The sequence below is a fragment of the Diabrotica virgifera genome, chromosome 9 (genome assembly GCF_917563875.1).
Source record: "Diabrotica virgifera virgifera chromosome 9, PGI_DIABVI_V3a".
Lineage (NCBI taxonomy): Eukaryota > Metazoa > Arthropoda > Insecta > Coleoptera > Chrysomelidae > Diabrotica > Diabrotica virgifera.
Window position 1 is genome coordinate 160,538,685 of NC_065451.1, and position 20,345 is coordinate 160,559,029.

The following is a 20,345-nucleotide window of genomic DNA, read 5'->3' on the forward strand; positions in this document are numbered from 1 at the left end:
TCTATGCAGAATTTAATTACGGTTAATTTTTATTCGAGTGTTTTTGGTTTAAAGTTAAAATCTTTGGAGTTATAGAGCAAAAATTGAAAAAAAACACGATTTTCGGCCGCCATTTTGTTTATAAAAAAAGTAGCACACTATCTGCGTACTTTGCATACCTATATTATTAATATACAGTGAGCACGTAAAGGTTGGAATAAATTCATTTTCTCGAGAATGGATCATTTTGGAAAAAAATCACGAAGCAGGTCAATCTTTGTGTTTAAATTACGACTTTTTGGCATATATATCATACTAGTGACGTCACCCATCTGAGCGTGATGACGTCATCGATATTTTTTTTAAATGAGCATAGGGTCATGTGATAGCTCATTTGAAAGGTACTTCAATTCTCTATCCAGTAATTTAAGCATTAACATCATTATTTATACGGAGTGTACAAAAGAAAAATTTAATTAAATTTATTGACATAAAAAGAAAAATGTAGGTTATTTTTGTATTTAATTCAAAATACATTTTACTACTCTCAGAAAACAGAAAAAAAAATTTATTTAAAAAATAATCATTGCTTTTCGCTTATTAAATGTTAAATCTGTCAAGAGGCAGCCGGGTGTCTGTTTTAATATTGAATTTAAGCAAAAAAACAATGGTCTATACCGGTTTCGGAGATCTTTTTCCCCTCATCAGTAAACCCATATCCTCTTCTCTCCGCTTTAACCATTTACCATAGCTTAGGGCCTTCCCGAATTGCAAAGAAAGAAATGTCACGGATGAACTAGGGCCATCTACCGGAAAACAAACTAAGTTATCAATCGAAGCAGCGCAGAAAACGACAATAAATATCGCCTCCGTACCACCAGATTGACAACAGGTGGAATACTTTCTTTGGTTACACCTCCTGAGACTTTTACAATTTATAAGTCATACAGGTGCCGAGAAAATTAAGATGAGAGAATTTTAAATAATTCACAACTCATCTACTCAGCATGGTAAAGCTCCAACAAGAAAGATTCCTTAATACTCAAAAGAGTAAATGAATTAAAAATGTGTAAACATTCTCAATTTCTTTGCAAAACGAAAATGCAGCAGCTGCATAATACTCTGGTTAAAGCGGAGAGTGCAGGAAGAGTCTATACCGGTTTCGGAGATCTTTTTCCCCTCATCAGTAAACCCATATCCTCTTCTCTCCGCTTTAACCATTTACCATAGCTTAGGGCCTTCCCGAATTGCAAAGAAAGAAATGTCACGGATGAACTAGGGCCATCTACCGGAAAACAAACTAAGTTATCAATCGAAGCAGCGCAGAAAACGACCTTAACCAGAGTATTATGCAGCTGCTGCATTTTCATTTTGCAAAGAAATTGAGAATGTTTATACATTTTTAATTCATTTACTCTTTTGAGTATTAAGGAATCTTTCTTGTTGGAGCTTTACCATGCTGAGTAGATGAGTTGTGAATTATTTAAAATTCTCTCATCTTAATTTTCTCGGCACCTGTATGACTTATAAATTGTAAAAGTCTCAGGAGGTGTAACCAAAGAAAGTATTCCACCTGTTGTCAATCTGGTGGTACGGAGGCGATATTTATTGTCGTTTTCTGCGCTGCTTCGATTGATAACTTAGTTTGTTTTCCGGTAGATGGCCCTAGTTCATCCGTGACATTTCTTTCTTTGCAATTCGGGAAGGCCCTAAGCTATGGTAAATGGTTAAAGCGGAGAGAAGAGGATATGGGTTTACTGATGAGGGGAAAAAGATCTCCGAAACCGGTATAGACTCTTCCTGCACTCTCCGCTTTAACCAGAGTATTATACAGCTGCTGCATTTTCGTTTTGCAAAGAAATTGAGAATGTTTATACATTTTTAATTCATTTACTCTTTTGAGTATTAAGGAATCTTTCTTGTTGGAGCTTTACCATGCTGAGTAGATGAGTTGTGAATTATTTAAAATTCTCTCATCTTAATTTTCTCGGCACCTGTATGACTTATAAATTGTAAAAGTCTCAGGAGGTGTAACCAAAGAAAGTATTCCACATTCCACCTGTTGTCAATCTGGTGGTACGGAGGCGATATTTATTGTCGTTTTCTGCGCTGCTTCGATTGATAACTTAGTTTCAAAAAAACAATATTTATTTTTCAAATAAACATTTTTTTTGTGTTTTTTAATAGCAGCAAAATGTATTTTGAATTAAACAAATTACACACATTCTTCTTTTTATGTCAATAAATTTAATTCAAAAAAATTTTTTTTGGCTCCCTGTATAAATAATTGTTATTGTTTATATTACTGAATAGATAATTGAATTACCTTTCAAATGAGCTATCACACGACCCCTATTCTTATTTAAAAAAATCATCCATGACGTCATCACGCCCAGATGGATGACGTCACTAGTATGATATATATACCAAAAAGTTGTAAATTAAAAATAAAAATTGACCTGTTTCGGTATTTATTTCCAAAATTGCCCGTTCATGAAAAAATGAATTTATTCCAACCTTTACGTGCTCACTGTATGTATACAATCATAAGATTCGATTCCAGCAATAAAATTGCTGGTAAATAACTTTTCGCAAAAATGGCCTGTTCTCCGATAATATGCCGAGACTACAAAGTTTAAGTAAGAATATTTTGACAAGGATCAATGGCTTTTATCTCGCTGAAGAAATGAACTCAAATATTTCGAATGCCTCTACCGTTGCTGAATACCCTAAATGTGCACAACAGTCGCAGTGATTCAGGAGCGCGGCGCATAATAATCTTTGTTTAAATTTGAAACTGTTTTTATTAAAATTTAGATCACTTATCCTTATCAAAATATTCTTACTTATACTAAAAGGTGTAAAAGTTATAAAGCTTTTCGTAGAATTGCAATTTATTTGGTAGTGTTTAGTTTTTAGAAAAGAAAATCCCAAAAATCACCAAGTAATGCATTTATTCTACAAAACTTGCAAATAACTAGAAAAGGAAACACTTTTTGAAAATTATTAAGAGAATAAAAGTGTTTATTGTTTATTTAGGAGAGATACACCTAATAAATTGACCCTGAAGCAATTCGGTGAAATTGCTTTTTTTTTTATAAGTTATTTGTTAATAATAATTACCGGTCGACTTAGAAAAGAAATATGTTTGAACTTAGAAAAATATATAAAATCGAATAAAATAGGTTTGATGCAGAAATGAAAAAAAAAAAAAAATAGTCGGTTGATGCTCTACTTATAGGGATAAACCGCTCGCCTAATATTGTCCGTTGGAATGGTATATTTCTGGGATGAAGATCATCTACACAATGTTCCACTAGTTTTCTACAGCTTTCCATTATGTTAAGATGCAGTAGTTTCAGTACTAAAAAAACAAAAAGGTATGTAGTGTACCATATTATATAGTAAACTAAATTACTAAGAAGTTAAAACACTGATACACTATGAGCTCGAAAGCACCGTTACTCAGTCCTGGTAGATTATGGGTGGGGTAGTTCATAGAAATGAGAAACTCAAGATAACTGAAAATACACCAAAACAATAAAATAGAACAGGGAAGAGAATATCTCTTACAAAAAAGAGGGAGCCACATATTCATAAAACAAAGGGAAAAGTGCAATTATCATAAAAAATAAAAAATTCATTATACCTATAGAAAAATTAAATATTTAAATCTAACCCTTCAATGGAGAGACCTCATTTTAGCACACGAACAGAGACATGCCATCTGACAGACTACGAATTTCTTTAAAATGATAATAACCACGTAAATCAACTTTTTAAATGTATGTATTTATTAACATAGTACCGTATACATCAGGGGCGTCATTTGGGTGTCCAGGGGGGCATTTGCCCCCCTGGCCCTGAAAATGACTGAAATTTACAAAAAATACATCAATATTCATCATAACATCACATATAATGTAGCCCCCCCTAAACAAAATTTCAAATGACGCTCCTGGTATACATATTTATGTTGAAAGGTACAGTAAGTAAATTTAAAATATATTTAAAAGTGGAAAGATTATTGACAGTAACTCATATAAACTCTTGAAATGCGTAACTTTTCATTTATTTTTACATAAAGAAAAGGAAATACTTCAAACAGGCGCGGATCTAGAAATTCATAATAGGGGGGCCAGACCTACCACAATACAGTGATGCCACAGCAACCGATTTTTCGGTAGATCTACTGAATACCTGTCAAATCTACCGATCTACCTCTTTTTTCTACCGAAAAATCAAAATTATTAGAAATTTTTTTAGCGGATAGATTTGGCAGCAGAGTTTAGTCAATTTTCAAGAATTCTTGAATTGCTTTTACTAGCTTGTGACACAAAGTGCGAATAAGCAGATACGGATTTACCGATATCAATTTTATGACCAGTCCTTTGTCCTTTTATATTATGATTTTGGAGTAAAATGTATCTACCTGAATCTGAATAGTGAAAACTGAAGAATTGTGACTTATTTTGATATAGAAAATAACTCCAAACTAAAAATAGTATTTATATTAAAATCTTAAAACAGGAGAAATTTATTTTACACCTTTTTAACTTACAGTATTTCGACATAACTAAAGAACATTAAAAAATTTTCTCGTTCTCAATTGCTTCAATATCCGACATTGTTTTGTTTTTAAACGATTATAAAGTGTAAAAAATCATGTTTTTGCCTATAAAACATTCCTTGTAGATTTTAGAGAAAAATGTTTCAAATAAATATTCTAGTCTAGATCTTAATAGTTTCTAATTTGAAATACATAAACAATTGGAGATAATTGTAAAAGACCCGTATTTTTGCAGTAATTTATTTAATAAGTTATAACTATTATTTATTAAAACAAAAATTTTTAACTTGTTTAAACAATTATACAGCTTTCAAATAAGAATATTTGTATTTTGAACGCTAATAGGTACACGTGTGGTAAGATTTTTTAAAAAGTCTACAACAGGAAAAAATATGCAGTTTTATTTTATTATAAATAAATTAATTCCTTATAACAAAACTAAAGCATCCCTGATATTTAGTATTGCGTTAGTTAGACGGCTCTACTCGAGTTACTTTGGATTAAAAAAAATGAAGAAAATTGCTCTATAATACCTAGAAAGCCGAGAAAATACATTTTTTAAGGTAGACCGATTTTGAACTTTGAATGATTTTTATGATGAATGTTGATTATTGATCATTATGATGATGAATGTAGTTTATTTTTGAATACTTGACCTAAAGTATAATTTTTTTGCAATGTGATAGCAAAAATGAAATTTACAGAAATTTGACGATTTCTACCGAAAAAATAGGAGCAGTCTCCCGAAATTTTGTCCAAGACCTGTGGCAACACTGCTCAAATATTATATTTTCCAGATTTAGACATACGACTCACACTTACTCTAAGGATAAAATACACTATATAATCCCAGATACCTACGGTATCAAAAGGATTGATAGACAATTCACGACTATTAATCTCACTGGTCGTTCTTTACCATAGAGATTAACCTTTCTACCAGCAATGGGTGGGTACGCATGAATTATCTAAATAGTAAAATTAAAATTTTTATATCTTTATGGTACCTACCGCAAATTTGAAACGTGACTTTTCATGAGGTAAGGTTTATACCCAGTGTAATGTATTTACATTTTAAGATATCATTTCTGTTATTCTTTGAATTGAGAAACATATTTTCGTTGTTTATGGCTCCATCGGTACCCAAACAAATGCGGCTTCAATTTATTTTTCAGAAAAGGCTGGTTTTATTAGATTTTATTGCTTCTTTCAATAATTCTTTGGAAGCGGTTGTCGTTTAATTTAGTGTTCTACTGATGGCTTAAAGTTTAGAGTTGACAGAAAAAAAAATAAATAATAAAAAAATACTAATAGACTAAATACAATAGGGGGTCTATAGACCCTTTGAACCCTCCCTGTATCCGCGCCTGACTTCAAATATGTATTTTTTAGGTGATAACGCTAGAAAATGGTACAAATTAAACTGAAATGAAGAAAACAACTTAAAACTGATATTCTAAAAAATGTACTTTACACCCACTTAACATAATCAACTTAATCACATAAACAGATATGTGCCGCCTGACAAACTGGTAAAAACTGAATTTTTATGACAACTTTGCAAGGACAAATCAGGCGACTGTTCAGCAACTAATAGTATTAGGAATTAGTCTAGTAAAATAAGATTACACTACATCTAAATCAAAATGTAAATTCGTACAGGTTGGAACAAATTTTATATCAAAGCTTAGATGAGTACAAATGATATTTTCAACAAAGTATCCAAATCATATAAGGGGATCATTGTTGAAATAATTAAAAAGGGGTATTTTTGCACAATATTTACTTATTTAACTGCTGAGGTAATTTACATTTTAATGAAGGTCTTTAGGTCTTTTTTTCTACAAAGCTGAAGGACAAATCTTTCACCTAAGACTTACTAAATTAAATTTGAACCCCTATTTATTTAAATAATTATATATAAAATTTAAAAATCAAATTTGCAAAAAAATATTTTCTGCGTTTTAAATACGCAATATAAATTATTTTATTTAATAGGAAAAGTTGCGCTATGTTACCAGTATTAAGCAAAAAGAATTGGTTAAAAAATATTTAATAATTTATAAGATATTTAATTTGTTTATCAAATGTTACTAAATTTTCGATTGCAAAAACGCGGTTATTACCAAAAGAATATAAATCTGTTTAAAATCTCATTACTTTTATTTTTATGTATGTTTTCGATAAATGTATTGATAAATTCAAATTTCAATTTAACTACCCTCTAAAATGACATTTGAAAATTGTTCTAATTTGTTTTTTTAATAACGTTGCGAGGATTAGACATTTTGAAATGCTGTTCCGATAATCGGGTTCCTGGAAATTTTTTTTGTCGTTTTTTCTTCTTCTTTTTTTCCTCTTAGTATAAGATATAGTTTTGCTTATAGATTTAAGAATGTCCAATTTCTGAGTTGTCGATTCTAGACCTCAAAATATTAAGATTTAACCAAAATCACTTAAATAAAATATGGCTCCTTATTGAGTTACAGGGTGTTTTATTTAAAAATTATTTTTGCTCAGTATTTTAAAACTATACGACGTATCCTTTTGATACTTGGTAGAAAGTGTAGTAGGTACTATGGTAATTTACACCCTATGAAATTATGTTAAATACAGGTTTCCGGCTGTTGCCAGAGACGTACGATAGAGGGAAAGCAAATGGTTGACCCATCCCAAATTCTACGTCGCTGGTGAAATTGCCATTTTAGCACAATTTTTAGATTCTCCAATACTCTCTATGTAAATAACTCACTCTTCACTCGTAAAGATAAAGTCATTAGTTTTCGAGATATTTGAAGTTAAACATGTAACGGTACAGTTATTTTGATTAATGTTTTGTGCCGCTTAATTTTTAATTTCAAATATCTCGTAAGATAATGATTTAATCGTTAAGACTCAAGAGTATATTATTCATTCTTAACGATAAAATCATTAGTTTTCGAGATATTTGAAACTAAAAATTAAGAGGCACAATATATTAATCAAAATAACTAAAGAACTGTGCCGTTACATGTTTAACTTCAAATTACGTATTTTTTATGGGAAAGAAGCCACAATTTTACTAAAAAATGAATTTATTAACGTTTCGAAGCCCAAATCGGGTTTCGTTGTCAAAATACAAAATACTATTAAAATAAACAAACATGTTGTTGCTAAGTAAAAAAATTCTTCTAATAATTTATTTAATCTGACTCATTTATATTGGCAATTCAGACGTATATTATACATTTTAAAGTAGAAGACTTTAAAATGATATCGCCAATATTTATGAGTTGCGTTCCTGGGACGACTTTACTAAAAGATAGTTCATTCGATTCACGAAATCATAGCATGTGATCTGTCTTTAAAAAGACAACCAAATGCAACGATGACGATAAAATTCTCGCGTTAGAGATTCCATAGTAAATCACGAGGGAAAACCAGGAAAAAACCTCGTGATACTATCCCGACATCATAAGTATTTGGTCTTACATTTAATCTACCTTCAAAAAACTAATACCAAATTCTGACTTTAATATGTTTAAATTATAAATAATATTAATATTACATAGATATACAATAAGTAATACTAAAATATAAAATTTGTACTAACTTGATATGTTACTGACTTACTAATCGTGGTATTTTCTTTCTATTGACTTCCTCTTTCAGTATGGGTAACCACATCCTACTACATTCTACCGAGGAATTTGCGACACAATTGGTTTCATTTAGCATAATTAGAGCCGCTTCTTTGATTTTTCTCTTTTTACTATCTGATTCTTTCAGGACTATACTTGAATCTCTCCACTGAACTCTATGTTCATTATCCCATGCGTGTTGACATATTTGAGATCTATCAAATTCTCTATTTTTAATATAAGACTGATGTTCACTTATTCTAACGTTTAATGGTCTTGATGTTTCACCTAAATAAAATTGTTCGCATTCACAAGGTATTCTATAAATGCAATTCTTTGTTCTTTCTTGTTCATTGTTAGGTTTAGTTTTAGATAGAATAGATCTCAATGTGTTTGTTGTTTTGAATGTTGTTGAAATGTTGAATTTATTTCCTATTGTTTTAAGTTTCTCGGATAGTCCTTTTATATATGGTATTGTTATTTTCCTCGTATTATTCCTTGTGAATGTTAAATACGAGGAAAATAACAATACCATATATAAAAGGACTATCCGAGAAACTTAAAACAATAGGAAATAAATTCAACATTTCAACAACATTCAAAACAACAAACACATTGAGATCTATTCTATCTAAAACTAAACCTAACAATGAACAAGAAAGAACAAAGAATTGCATTTATAGAATACCTTGTGAATGCGAACAATTTTATTTAGGTGAAACATCAAGACCATTAAACGTTAGAATAAGTGAACATCAGTCTTATATTAAAAATAGAGAATTTGATAGATCTCAAATATGTCAACACGCATGGGATAATGAAGATAGAGTTCAGTGGAGAGATTCAAGTATAGTCCTGAAAGAATCAGATAGTAAAAAGAGAAAAATCAAAGAAGCGGCTCTAATTATGCTAAATGAAACCAATTGTGTCGCAAATTCCTCGGTAGAATGTAGTAGGATGTGGTTGCCCATACTGAAAGAGGAAGTCAATAGAAAGAAAATACCACGATTAGTAAGTCAATAACATATCGAGTTAGTACAAATTTTATATTTTAGTATTACTTATTGTATATCTATGTAATATTAATATTATTTATAATTTAAACATATTAAAGTCAGAATTTGGTATTAGTTTTTTGACGGTAGATTAAATGTAAGACCAAATAATTACGATGTCGGAATCTCTTACTATGGAATCTCTAACGCGAGAATTTTACTGTCATCGTTGCATTTGGTTGTCTTTTTAAAGACAGATCACATGCTATGATTTTTTTGCGACGGATATTCTTGAGTTGGGATTGATTTCATGTAATCGAATGAACTATCTTTTAGTAAAGTCGTCCCAGGAACGCAACTCGTAATTATTGGCGATATCATTTTAAAGTCTTCTACTTTAAAATGTATAATATACGTCTGAATTGCCAATATAAATGAGTCAGATTAAATAAATTATTAGAAGAATTTTTTTACTTAGCAACAACATGTTTGTTTATTTTAATAGTATTTTGTATTTTGACAACGAAACCCGATTTGGGCTTCGAAACGTTAATAAATTCATTTTTTAGTAAAATTGTGGCTTCTTTCCCATAAAAAATACGTAATTATAAAAATGCCACAAGGAAATAGCTTCAGAACAACTTTAACTTCAAATATCTCGAAAACTAATGACTTTATCGTTACGAGTAAAGAGGATGTTATTTACATAGAGAGTATTGGAGAATATAAAAATTGTGCTAAAATGGCAATTTCACCAGTGACGTAGAATTTGGGAAGGGTCAACCATTTACTGTCCCCTGACGTACGCCTCTGGTAATAGCCGGAAACTTGTATTTCGAGGACACGTTGAATAGTTCTAAGCACTAAGCTAAAATATATTTTTCTACGAGCGTGCAAAAATGTCTACTTTCGAGCACGCATTTTAGTTTAGAAAGTTTCACTTTTCCGCACGCGTGTTACTTTTCCGCACGCGGTTTTTACTTTTCCGCACGCGTGTTAATTTAGATATGTTAATATGGCCTTAATGCAATAAACTAATATTTAGATATTATTTACTAATTTATTTCAAATATATCTTATTGTGTTCCTGTTTTAATGAAATTAACGCGACAATTCGATGAAATAAAATTATTTTGACATAATATTCGAAAGTCAAATCGGTAGACAATAACAGTCGTTTTGAATCATCGTCATGGAAACCAAGATCGTCGTCATGCTAACTAATTATATTGAAAGTTTGGTTTTGACAACCTTGTCAAAGAATTAATTTGTGTAATTAATTAAATTAATTGATTAAGATTTGGTAATTTTTTAAAGACTCTTAGAAAAAATATTATTCCTAACTCTTGCAGAAAGTCTCTTTTCCGCACTCGACTGCTTGCCGAACTCCCGCTTCGCGTCGTTCGGCAAACTGCAGTCGCGTGCGGAAAAGAATGACTTTCTGCACTTGTTAGGAAAATAACTATTTATTTATTTATTTATTTTATAATACTATATTAATTTTTAAATAAAACACCTTGTAACTCAATAAGCAGCCATATTTTATTTAAGCGATTTTGGTTATATCTTAATATTTTGATATGTAGAATATACAACTCAGAGATTGGACATTCTTAATGAAACCCCCTCTATAAGCAAAACTAGGTATACCTTTTACTAAAAGGAAAAAAAAAGAAGAACAAACGACAAAAATAAATTGTTAATTAGTGAAAAATTCCCAGGAACCCGATTAGCGAAACAGCATTTCAAAATATTTAATCCCCGCGACGTTATTAAAAAAACAAATTATAAACAAATTAGAACAATTTTCAAATGCCATTTTAGATGAGAGTTAAATTGAAATTTGTATTGATCAATACATTTATCAAAAACATACATAAAAATAAAAGTAATGAGATTTTAAACAGGTTTATATTCTTTTGGTAACGACCGCGTTTTTGCAATTGAAAATATAGTAACATTTAATAAACAAATTATAAATATCTCATAAATTATTAAATATTTTTTAACCAATACTGGTAACATAGCGTAACATAGTCTAATACTGGTAACATAGCGCAACTTCTCCTATTAAATAAAATAATTTATATTGCTTATTTAAAACGCAAATAATTTTTTTTGCAAATTTGATTTTTAAATTTTATATATAAATATTTAAATAAATAGGGAGTCAAATTTAATTTAGTAAGTCTTAGGTAAAAGATTTATCCTTCAGCTTTGTAGAAAAAAATCCTAAAGACCTTCATTAAAATGTAAATTACCTTAGCAGTTAAAAAAGTAAATATTGTGCAAAAATGACCCTTTTTTAATTATTTAAAGAATGATCCCCTCATATGATTTGGATACTTTTTTGAAAATATTTTTTGTATTCGCCTAAATTTTGATATAAAATTTGTTCCAACCTGTACGGAATTACATTTTGATTTTCTTTTATTTTATTAGGCTAAATAATAATATATATGAAGCGTGATATAAGTGGATGGAGTTCGCAATAATCTTTAGAATATGTTTATGCTACAGTTTGTCAGACGGTACGTCTCCGGTTAAGGGCTAAGTATGTAAGAAAAGTTTAAAAGGTTGAAAATATAAAATCGTTGAGAAATAAAACTCAAATAATAAAACTAAAATATTAAATTTATTTCAATTCACTATAAAATGCATTATTAGATACTTTCCTTTGCAAATTTTATCTTAAAGGGTAGTTTTTAAGGGTTGATAATTATATATTATAAAATAGGCGGGCCACACACCTCTAATTTGATGCTTAGAAATCGAAAAAGCGACCATGATAGGCGAATGGCAAACTTGGGTAATTCTTTATGTTTTCGAGGTCGCTGAAGCCGAATATGAAGTTTATTTTTATCTAGAGTTGGTGGAACATGTCCAAAGATCAAATTTAAACCAATAATGCGAAAAATCAATTTTGATGATTCTTAAACTTTAACTCGCTATATCTTTGGTCTCTGTAAATATTTCATTTTGAAAATTTTACTGTATCATCTCTGAAGTATTTAGATAACAATGAAATTTGTCGGAAATGTTTTAAATAATTGAAAGAGCAGTTGCTAATTTTTAAACGTTTTGTCGTCAGATTTCGTTAGTTTCATCTTTACTTAAAAAAGTTGAGTGACAAACTTTTTAGTTTATAATTTTAACCAACACAGCATTAAAAAATAAGTCATGAGAAAGTTTTCTGGACAATTTTTAAGTCAAAATATGCAATAGGAGAAAAGTTATGGGACTATACAGACGAGTGACACTCCTCCAAAAGAACGCTTATTTCTCGAGATACTGATCACAGTGCGGTGAATGGCTAATTGTCATCATACTTTATGTTTTTGATGGTGCTAAAAACGAAAATGAGGTTTATTTTGAATTTTAAGTCAGGAACATTGTCAAAATCGCAATTATAATATTTTTTTCTGAAATTTTTGTGGTATATATTTCTTACCTGTCTGAAGACAACCTGTTTCAATCTTTCAGTCTTATTATAATAAAAGTTATGAATTATTTAAATTAAAAGGTGAAAGTTCTTGAATTGCATAGTTGAGTGAAAAAATTTGTCACTTAACTTTTGAAAATTTGAAATTTGTATTGAGTCATTGAAATACGGAAGAAGTGTAGGATGGCACATAAAAAAATGGATTCAAGTTTGATGCCCAAACATGCAAGAAAACCCCAACCTTTGGAATGAAGAAGAACAAATTTACTCACCTGAATATTTAGTTGTGCTATTGTAAATAGAAAATAGCCCCATTTATCTATTTTTCTAATCATTCCTAGTATGCCATTCTTGTTTGGGTTAAGTTCTCTCCTGCTGTAGTAACGCCAGAATATTTATGATGTGTTTTAGAATTTCAACTTCTTTCAGCTAATAAAAAATTATAAATAATCAATAATTTTTATTGTTAACATAGATATTTTTACATCACGTAAGTTTTTTATAACATATAAAAAATCTGTGGTCGGCAGATGAAAGCAGACAAGTCAATTTTTGAAAAACATTTTTAACATGTTCGCTACCAAGCTACTCATTGGTAGCAAATGGCTTCACATAAACAATTATCTAAGTACTGCTGAAATACTTAAAAACACCTACTTTTATAAAAAAATTATCTACTGCTGAAATACAACAAAAGAAAATAAATTCTTATATGTACAAATAGAGTATGTAAATCGTTCAGCTGGACATAGGGAACATACATTATATACAGTTAGATACATAAATACATACATTATATTATATTGAGATAACTAGCTGACCCGGCAGACTTCGTACTGCCTCAATAGATAACAACAAATTTTGTATACAATAAACTTAAAATAAACAAAAGGAATTCGTAATTAATAAACAAAAAATGCTCGATGTGAATGAGGTTTTATTATTATTTTTAATTAATTATGATGTTTGAAATAATAAAGTTTAGTTAGAAGTAACAAAATAAAGTTTGTAGTGCAACACTTACAATCTTAAATTTGTTTATCTTATAATGAATATTATTATATCTACATTCAAAACAACCCTCTATTTATGATTGGGTTCGGGGAGATTCCAAGTCTATAGGTGTTGATTAAATAAAATTAAATTCAATTAAAATTAAATAAAAAAGTAAATGAAGTAAATTAAAATTAAATGAAATCGAATAAACGTAAATAAAAATAACTAAAACTGAATAAAATTAAATGCAAATAAATAAAATCATATTAACTTAAATACAATTAAATAAAGCTAAAAAAAATTAAATAAAAATAATAAATAAATTAAAAAATAATAATAAAATTAAATAAAAGAAAATATAGTCTAATAAAAATAAATAAAATTTAATAAAATGAAATAAAATAAAATAAACAAAAATAAATAAAATACTTAAATTAAATAAAATTAAATAAAATTAAACAAAATGAATTAAAATTAAATAAAAGTTTCTAATTTGCTGCTTGTTCTTTTCGTGTGCTCAGAATTTTTCTCCTGCTCACGGTTCCGTTTAGAGATATTTTTTGAAAATTTCGCAAGATTAAAAAATTCATATTTTGCCCAATTTGAGTCCCAAAGTTAAACTGTTCCACTTCTCTTCTATGAAATTTGTCGCTCGTTCTTCTTCTGTCCTCAGAATATTGCTACGGCTTGAGATATTGCCACGGCTTGAGATATTGTATTTCGGACACCGATTGTGCTAGAGAAAAAATTTTATTACGGTTTTGCTCGGAATTCAGCAAGGAGTCTACCTACTTAATTTCATGTTTTTCACGTCATTATTGTGAGAGTTACGGCGTCATGGGCAACCCCCTAATGATGTATGGTTATGAAATATAGACAGCAACCTATGATGTATGGTGATGTAATGATGTATGGTTATGAAATATAGACAGCAACCTACTCCCAGTCCAGTCCAATATACCTGCAAAATTTCATAAAAATCTGTTCAGTCGTTCTCGAGTTATAAATGGTGTAACTAACATAACCTCAACTTTCTTTTATATATATAGATGTAAAATATTTAAAAGGCTATTAAAAAATAACGGTCTGAGATAGAAAATTGAAAATTTAGGATTATATGTATCTTTTGCTTCTACATCTCATAAAAATAGTAAAAAACGGTTTTTCCAAAAATTAAAAAAATATATCATGGCGGCAACCCCCCTTATGACGTACGCGTATGAAACTCCATATTATCCTATTCCCAGTCCGCTCGAATATACGTGCAAAATTTCATAAAAATCTGTTCAGTCGTTCTCGAATTATAAATGGTGTAACTAACATAACCTCGACTTTCTTTTATATATATAGATGTAAAATATTTAAATGGCTATTAAAAAATAACGGTCTGAGATAGAAAATTTAAAATTTAGGATTATATGTATCTTTTGCTTCTACATCTCATAAAAATAGTAAAAAACGGTTTGTCCAAAAATTAAAAAAATATATCAGGCGGAGCAACCCCCCTTATGACGTACGCGTATGAAACTCCATATTATCCTATTCCCAGTCCGCTCGAATATACGTGTAAAATTTCATAAAAATCTGTTCAGTCGTTCTCGAGTTATAAATGGTGTAACTAACATAACCTCGACTTTCTTTTATATATTATAGATTGTGGCAACCATGTGGCAACTGAGCTCTCTCGATGACAATAAGTTTGTTAGCATTAAGGGGATTAACCTCAAAACTGACAACTCATTTCGACTCGACACAAATAAATGTCAAAATAAGCTTATGTGCATAGAAATCGGCCCACCTAAAAATTTGGTCATTTTTGAAGTCTCGTATTTCCTAAACCTGTCATCCGATTTAATTGATTTTTTTAATATGTTATAGCCTTATACTTCAACAATATCGCTGTAATAATATTATTGCTAAACAGGTTAAGTTTTATTTTATACCGGGTGTAACAATGATAGTGTGTTTTTTCCTCAAAGTTCGGAACACCCTGTGGAATATTCTCGCGTATATAAAATATTGAAATTAAAACTAAACTGTAGGCTTAGGCTTTCTTAACATTTTGTTTTTTGATTCATTCGCCTATGTTGGATAATAAAAAAGTTAGGCCTTTTAACAACTAGCAATGTTCTTCATCAATACAAATAAGTTTTTAAATAAAAAATATTTTAAAAATTAAAGTAAAATTCTTAACTCATTAAACTTTGTTTTTGATTTATTTATGGACAGCCTTGCTTCAAAACTCATTCATTCTATTCGTTCTAACAGCTTTATTGCACCAAACAAAACAGAATTGCACTCAAACAGAAGCTTCAACTAACACAGGTTAGGATAGTTGCCACAATTCTCTCAATGTATATTCCCTATGTCCAGCTGAACGATTTACATACTGTATGTTAAGTTCCACATCTAATGGTGATTTTTTTCATAATCATAATTTTAACTTTATTGAATTAGGGTCAGTCTATTATAAGATAAGTCTACAGTAGGTCTTAAAAGCTAGTAAGAAAAAGTTAGAAAAAGAAAAAATAAGATATCCAAAATTTCCATTTACCCCAGATATTTGAAAAAAAAAAACTAAAAAATGGGGTAAAAGTAAACAAAAATCTCAGGTTTTTAAACACGTGGTTTAAACAATATGGTCTTCAATTTTGGCTAATCATGCAGTAGGCACACTAGTTCCATCTTATCAGTTGGTATGTTTCTACCCTTTATGCAGTTGTAAATAACGCAATGTGGAATACTATAGTAAGCAGCAGCCTCCCTATATGTTACTTTTTTTGTTTTAACATCTGTCACCTCATTTTTAAATTATTCAAAGAGTATTTCGTTGGTCCTCTCTTCCGTATGTACTTCCTCAGCATTTTAAAAATGGCAAGACTTGTAACCTTAACATAAAAAATTGATTTCCATTTACCCCTAAGGGCCTGCTCAGACTGCAGACTTTTTAGTAGGCCGATAGTTTAGTCAGATTCTTATTCAGTATAGAGAGGTATGCATCGGTGAATCGGTGTAATGTGCGTATCTACATACCTCTATATACTGATTAAGAAGCCGACTAAACTATCAGCCGATTAAAAAGTCTGCAGTCTGCGCGGGCTCTAACAGGTGTTTTAATTTACTCCATGCTCAAGATTTAAGGGGGTAATTGTGAACACTTACCGTACTGACTTCTTGTAGTAAATAACATTCAAATTAACATTGTAGGCAATATAAATATTCTTGTAGTAGCTATAAATTATATTATAATCAGTATACCTATTTAATACAGAGAGATAAAATTTGTAAAATATTGGCACTGTTCTAAATCGATTTATGTGTTTAAAAACAATCAAATTTAAATTGCACAGAATTAGTGATGTAAAATTTCCGGGAAGATTCAAACCCCGGAAAGTTTCCGGGAATATTGGAAATTTTCGGAAACTTATGGAAATATTGCATTTTTATTAAAATTATTATAATAAATTATACAAATCAGTAGTTAGCTTTACTTATTTTTGTGGTATTACGACTACAGAGAAAATCTGTTAAAATACTAAAACTTTATTTAACTTAATTAAAAAATACTCTGAACATTTTTTTTAAAAGTCATTAGAATTTAAAAATAAAAAAGTTATTTTATTTAAAAAAAAATATTAAAATGCACACTGCATAGCTAATATGCTCTTCACCAGTGAGGCTTTGTCCTGTTAAAGAAGAATCAGTAAGTTTGCAGCATAGAGCAGGTAGGCTTCACTACCATTTTTTTTTCTAATTTAGATAAGTATTCCTTTTCCTCAGACTTACTGATTGGAAGTAATGGAATATCCTAGATAAAAATATTTTCTGTATCCTTAAATGCATCGACAACCTGGGATATTTTAAACATATTGCCTTCCAATAAAGTACCTAATCCATTTCACAATTGGTGTTAGAACAACTGCTACTTTTTGCAACTTTATCGAAAATATTTCATCATCCAGACAGGTCTGTTTAAAATTCCGTGAAAATTTTAAATTTTCTCAATCTACGACCATAAGTATCGGTAAAGCACTTTTAGACGCAATAATGTTATATATACAATTAACGATTGAACCCCATCTAGTTTTTACAAGAAATTTTAATGATCTAAGTTTATTGTAGTTTTGAATTTTTTCTTTTTATTTATTATTTTTCTTTTGAAATATTCCCATGCATACCTATACTACAATCACAATAAAAATCCACTAGAAATAAACAAAGACACATTGAATGTTCGAGGAGGACTTTGATGATTTGGAAGATTGTTGGGAAATTGATGATTTGGGAAATCATGATTTACAATATTTATGTACATTGTAAATCCCAAATCATGATTTGCAAAGTTAATATATTGTAAATCATGATTCGGGAGTACTCCTCTTAACATTCAATGTGTCTTAGTTTGTTTATTTCTAGTGCATCTTTATTGTGATTTTAGTATAGTTTAGGCATTTTTAGTATAAAAATAATGAAGGTAATGATCAAAACAATGTTCCACTTGGCTTAGCACTGGTATAGGTTCGCCGACCATGTGAATTAAATAGCGCTACTTCCATGTAAATTCAAATTACATCACTGACTCTTATGTCCAAAAGGCTCTTGGAAATATTCTCAAAAGTTCTCGGAAATATTATGGAAAGTTCTCGGAAACCTTCTTGAAAATTCTCGGAAATATTCTCGAGAATTTTCCATTGAAAGTTTCCGGGAATATTCGCGGTCAGGAGAATATTTCCATTTTTTATAGGCGAATATTCTCGGAAACTTTCCAATGTTCGCGAATATTCGCTTGGAAATATTCTCGACTCACATCACTACACAGAATGGACATTCACTTAGTATGTAAACAAATGAATAACATACCATACAATAAGCAAACATGGAAGTGTAATTCTGTGTATGTGATATTGTTGTAATATTTCATTTCTAGCCGTAGGGAGTACTGTTTCCAATCACCCCTGTTTCTAATTACCCTGACTGACCCTATAACTTTAAAACACAGAAAGTGGCTTGTCTGCTTTCATCTACAGACCACACATATAGGTATTCCACAGCAAATATATAGGTCACAAAGCAAATTACTGAAAAATCACTAGAGTAAAATATAGTATAACGAGTGGTTAACCACTTACCTTAATATGCTGGTGGACAGAAAGATGCAGCTGCGATGAAAAATGCATGTAGTCTCTCAAATCGATCAGAGAATCTTCGCTTAAAATAAAATTCAGCCAGGTAATCTACAAAGTACTCTTGCCCATGTCTAGGGACAGTGGTCCGAACTTCCCTCCATATTCTATCCAAATTGTGAGTGTACATGTCTGCATCTGGATCTGGATCGACAAAGTGCTTGGAATGATCCATGGTCTCTTGTCTAAATCCTTCATGGTCCAAACATTTGTAGGCTTCCCAATAGTGACTAGAAATGCTTGTGCCAGGAAGAACCCAGTCTTTGATTATTCTAAGCAAACTATCTGCATCTTTGGATTCCACTTGTACTAGGAAGCAATTGTTGGAATTTCGGTCGTATCCACCAAACCACTGCTTGTTCGCACCACTATCCACATCCCCATTAAATTTTATCTTCCCCAATTTTGCCCCGTGAATTTCAACGAAGCTGTCAGGACCTCCTAGTTTTACAGAGTTGCTGATCACGAAGTCCTGAAAGACTTCTCTGCAAAACGAGAACCACATCACCATAGACCTCGAGGAAATTTCAAGCTCGCACTTCACAAATTCAAATCGAGGTGGTCTTAATTGCAACAAAATGGACACTAGAACGAATAGTTTTTCTACAGGCAATTTACACCGCTCCAAAATTGTTCCCTTTCTTTGCGAGAGAAAAAATCTACAACTTTTTGGTTTTTTATTGGTTCTTGGGACAAGCTTGTTGCACCTGAATTTTCCTTCGGCGTTTGCTTTCAAGATATTGCCGCATTGTTTGCATGTAGTAGTTGGCTTCATAACACCATGCTTGTAAAAAAAATCAAGCACATCCTCCTTCTTAGCGGTCAATAAGACACTTTCAACGAATCTAATTGAACATGATTCGCACTCCATTCTTTTTCTATCAAAAGTGGCGCAAAAATGTTTGAAAAATCACTAACCTCACTAACATAAACAGAAAACAACTATAGTGTCACTTGTCAGTCTGTCAAGTGTCACCAACAAAAATCGACCAACATCAGAGTTGCCAGATGCGATTTTCTAAATCCCCCACTTTTAAAATAAAATTCCCCCAAATGGAAGCTCAAATACCCCAAATTTAAATTTTTGCCGCCACGACTGGTTTCTGACTGATGCGCATGCGCAGTTCGTAGAATTCAAAATTCAAATGTCAATATAATGTCAATTGTCAATGTCATTTCAGGCCTCGCGGAATGGGTTGTTTGTTGTTATTGTTTTGATTTTAATATATTTTTATAATTTGATTAATAACAATAATATTGTTAACATTATATTGATATCAAACTAGCTGATTACCATAATCAGCTACTGAATAAAGATACCTTCCTACACTGGTTTGAAGAGTAGTTATTCAAGTACGAAGTTAAGCTCTATAATTATATGGACAATGCTTCACACCATAGCAGCTTGATACATTACATTATGAAGCTCAAAAACAGGAATTGAATGGTTAATTACAAAAAACATAAATTTTTCAGTTAATATATTTAAATATGAACCCTCGGAAATAATTTAAATAGTTAGTAAGTGTTTTACATGCATGGCACGGCTAATAAGTCGGT

At 30.4% G+C, this 20,345-nt stretch overlaps 1 protein-coding gene across 1 annotated transcript; it reads right to left on the bottom strand.

Annotated features, from left to right (window-relative positions):
• Nucleotides 1-1,621: 1,621 nt before the first annotated feature.
• Nucleotides 1,622-19,729, bottom strand: LOC126892403 (uncharacterized). The gene is made up of 3 exons (XM_050661932.1): nt 18,732-19,729; nt 12,879-13,035; nt 1,622-3,343 (listed from the first exon to the last, which is right to left on the bottom strand). The coding sequence occupies exon 1, from the start codon at nt 19,654-19,656 to the stop codon at nt 18,733-18,735; it is 924 nt and encodes a 307-aa protein (XP_050517889.1). The 5' UTR covers nt 19,657-19,729; the 3' UTR covers nt 1,622-3,343; nt 12,879-13,035; nt 18,732.
• Nucleotides 19,730-20,345: the final 616 nt, after the last annotated feature.

Excerpts from the sequence above, each read along its gene's own strand:
- LOC126892403 (XM_050661932.1), bottom strand. The coding sequence starts at position 19,656 with ATGGAGTGCGAATCATGTTCAATTAGATTCGTTGAAAGTGTCTTATTG.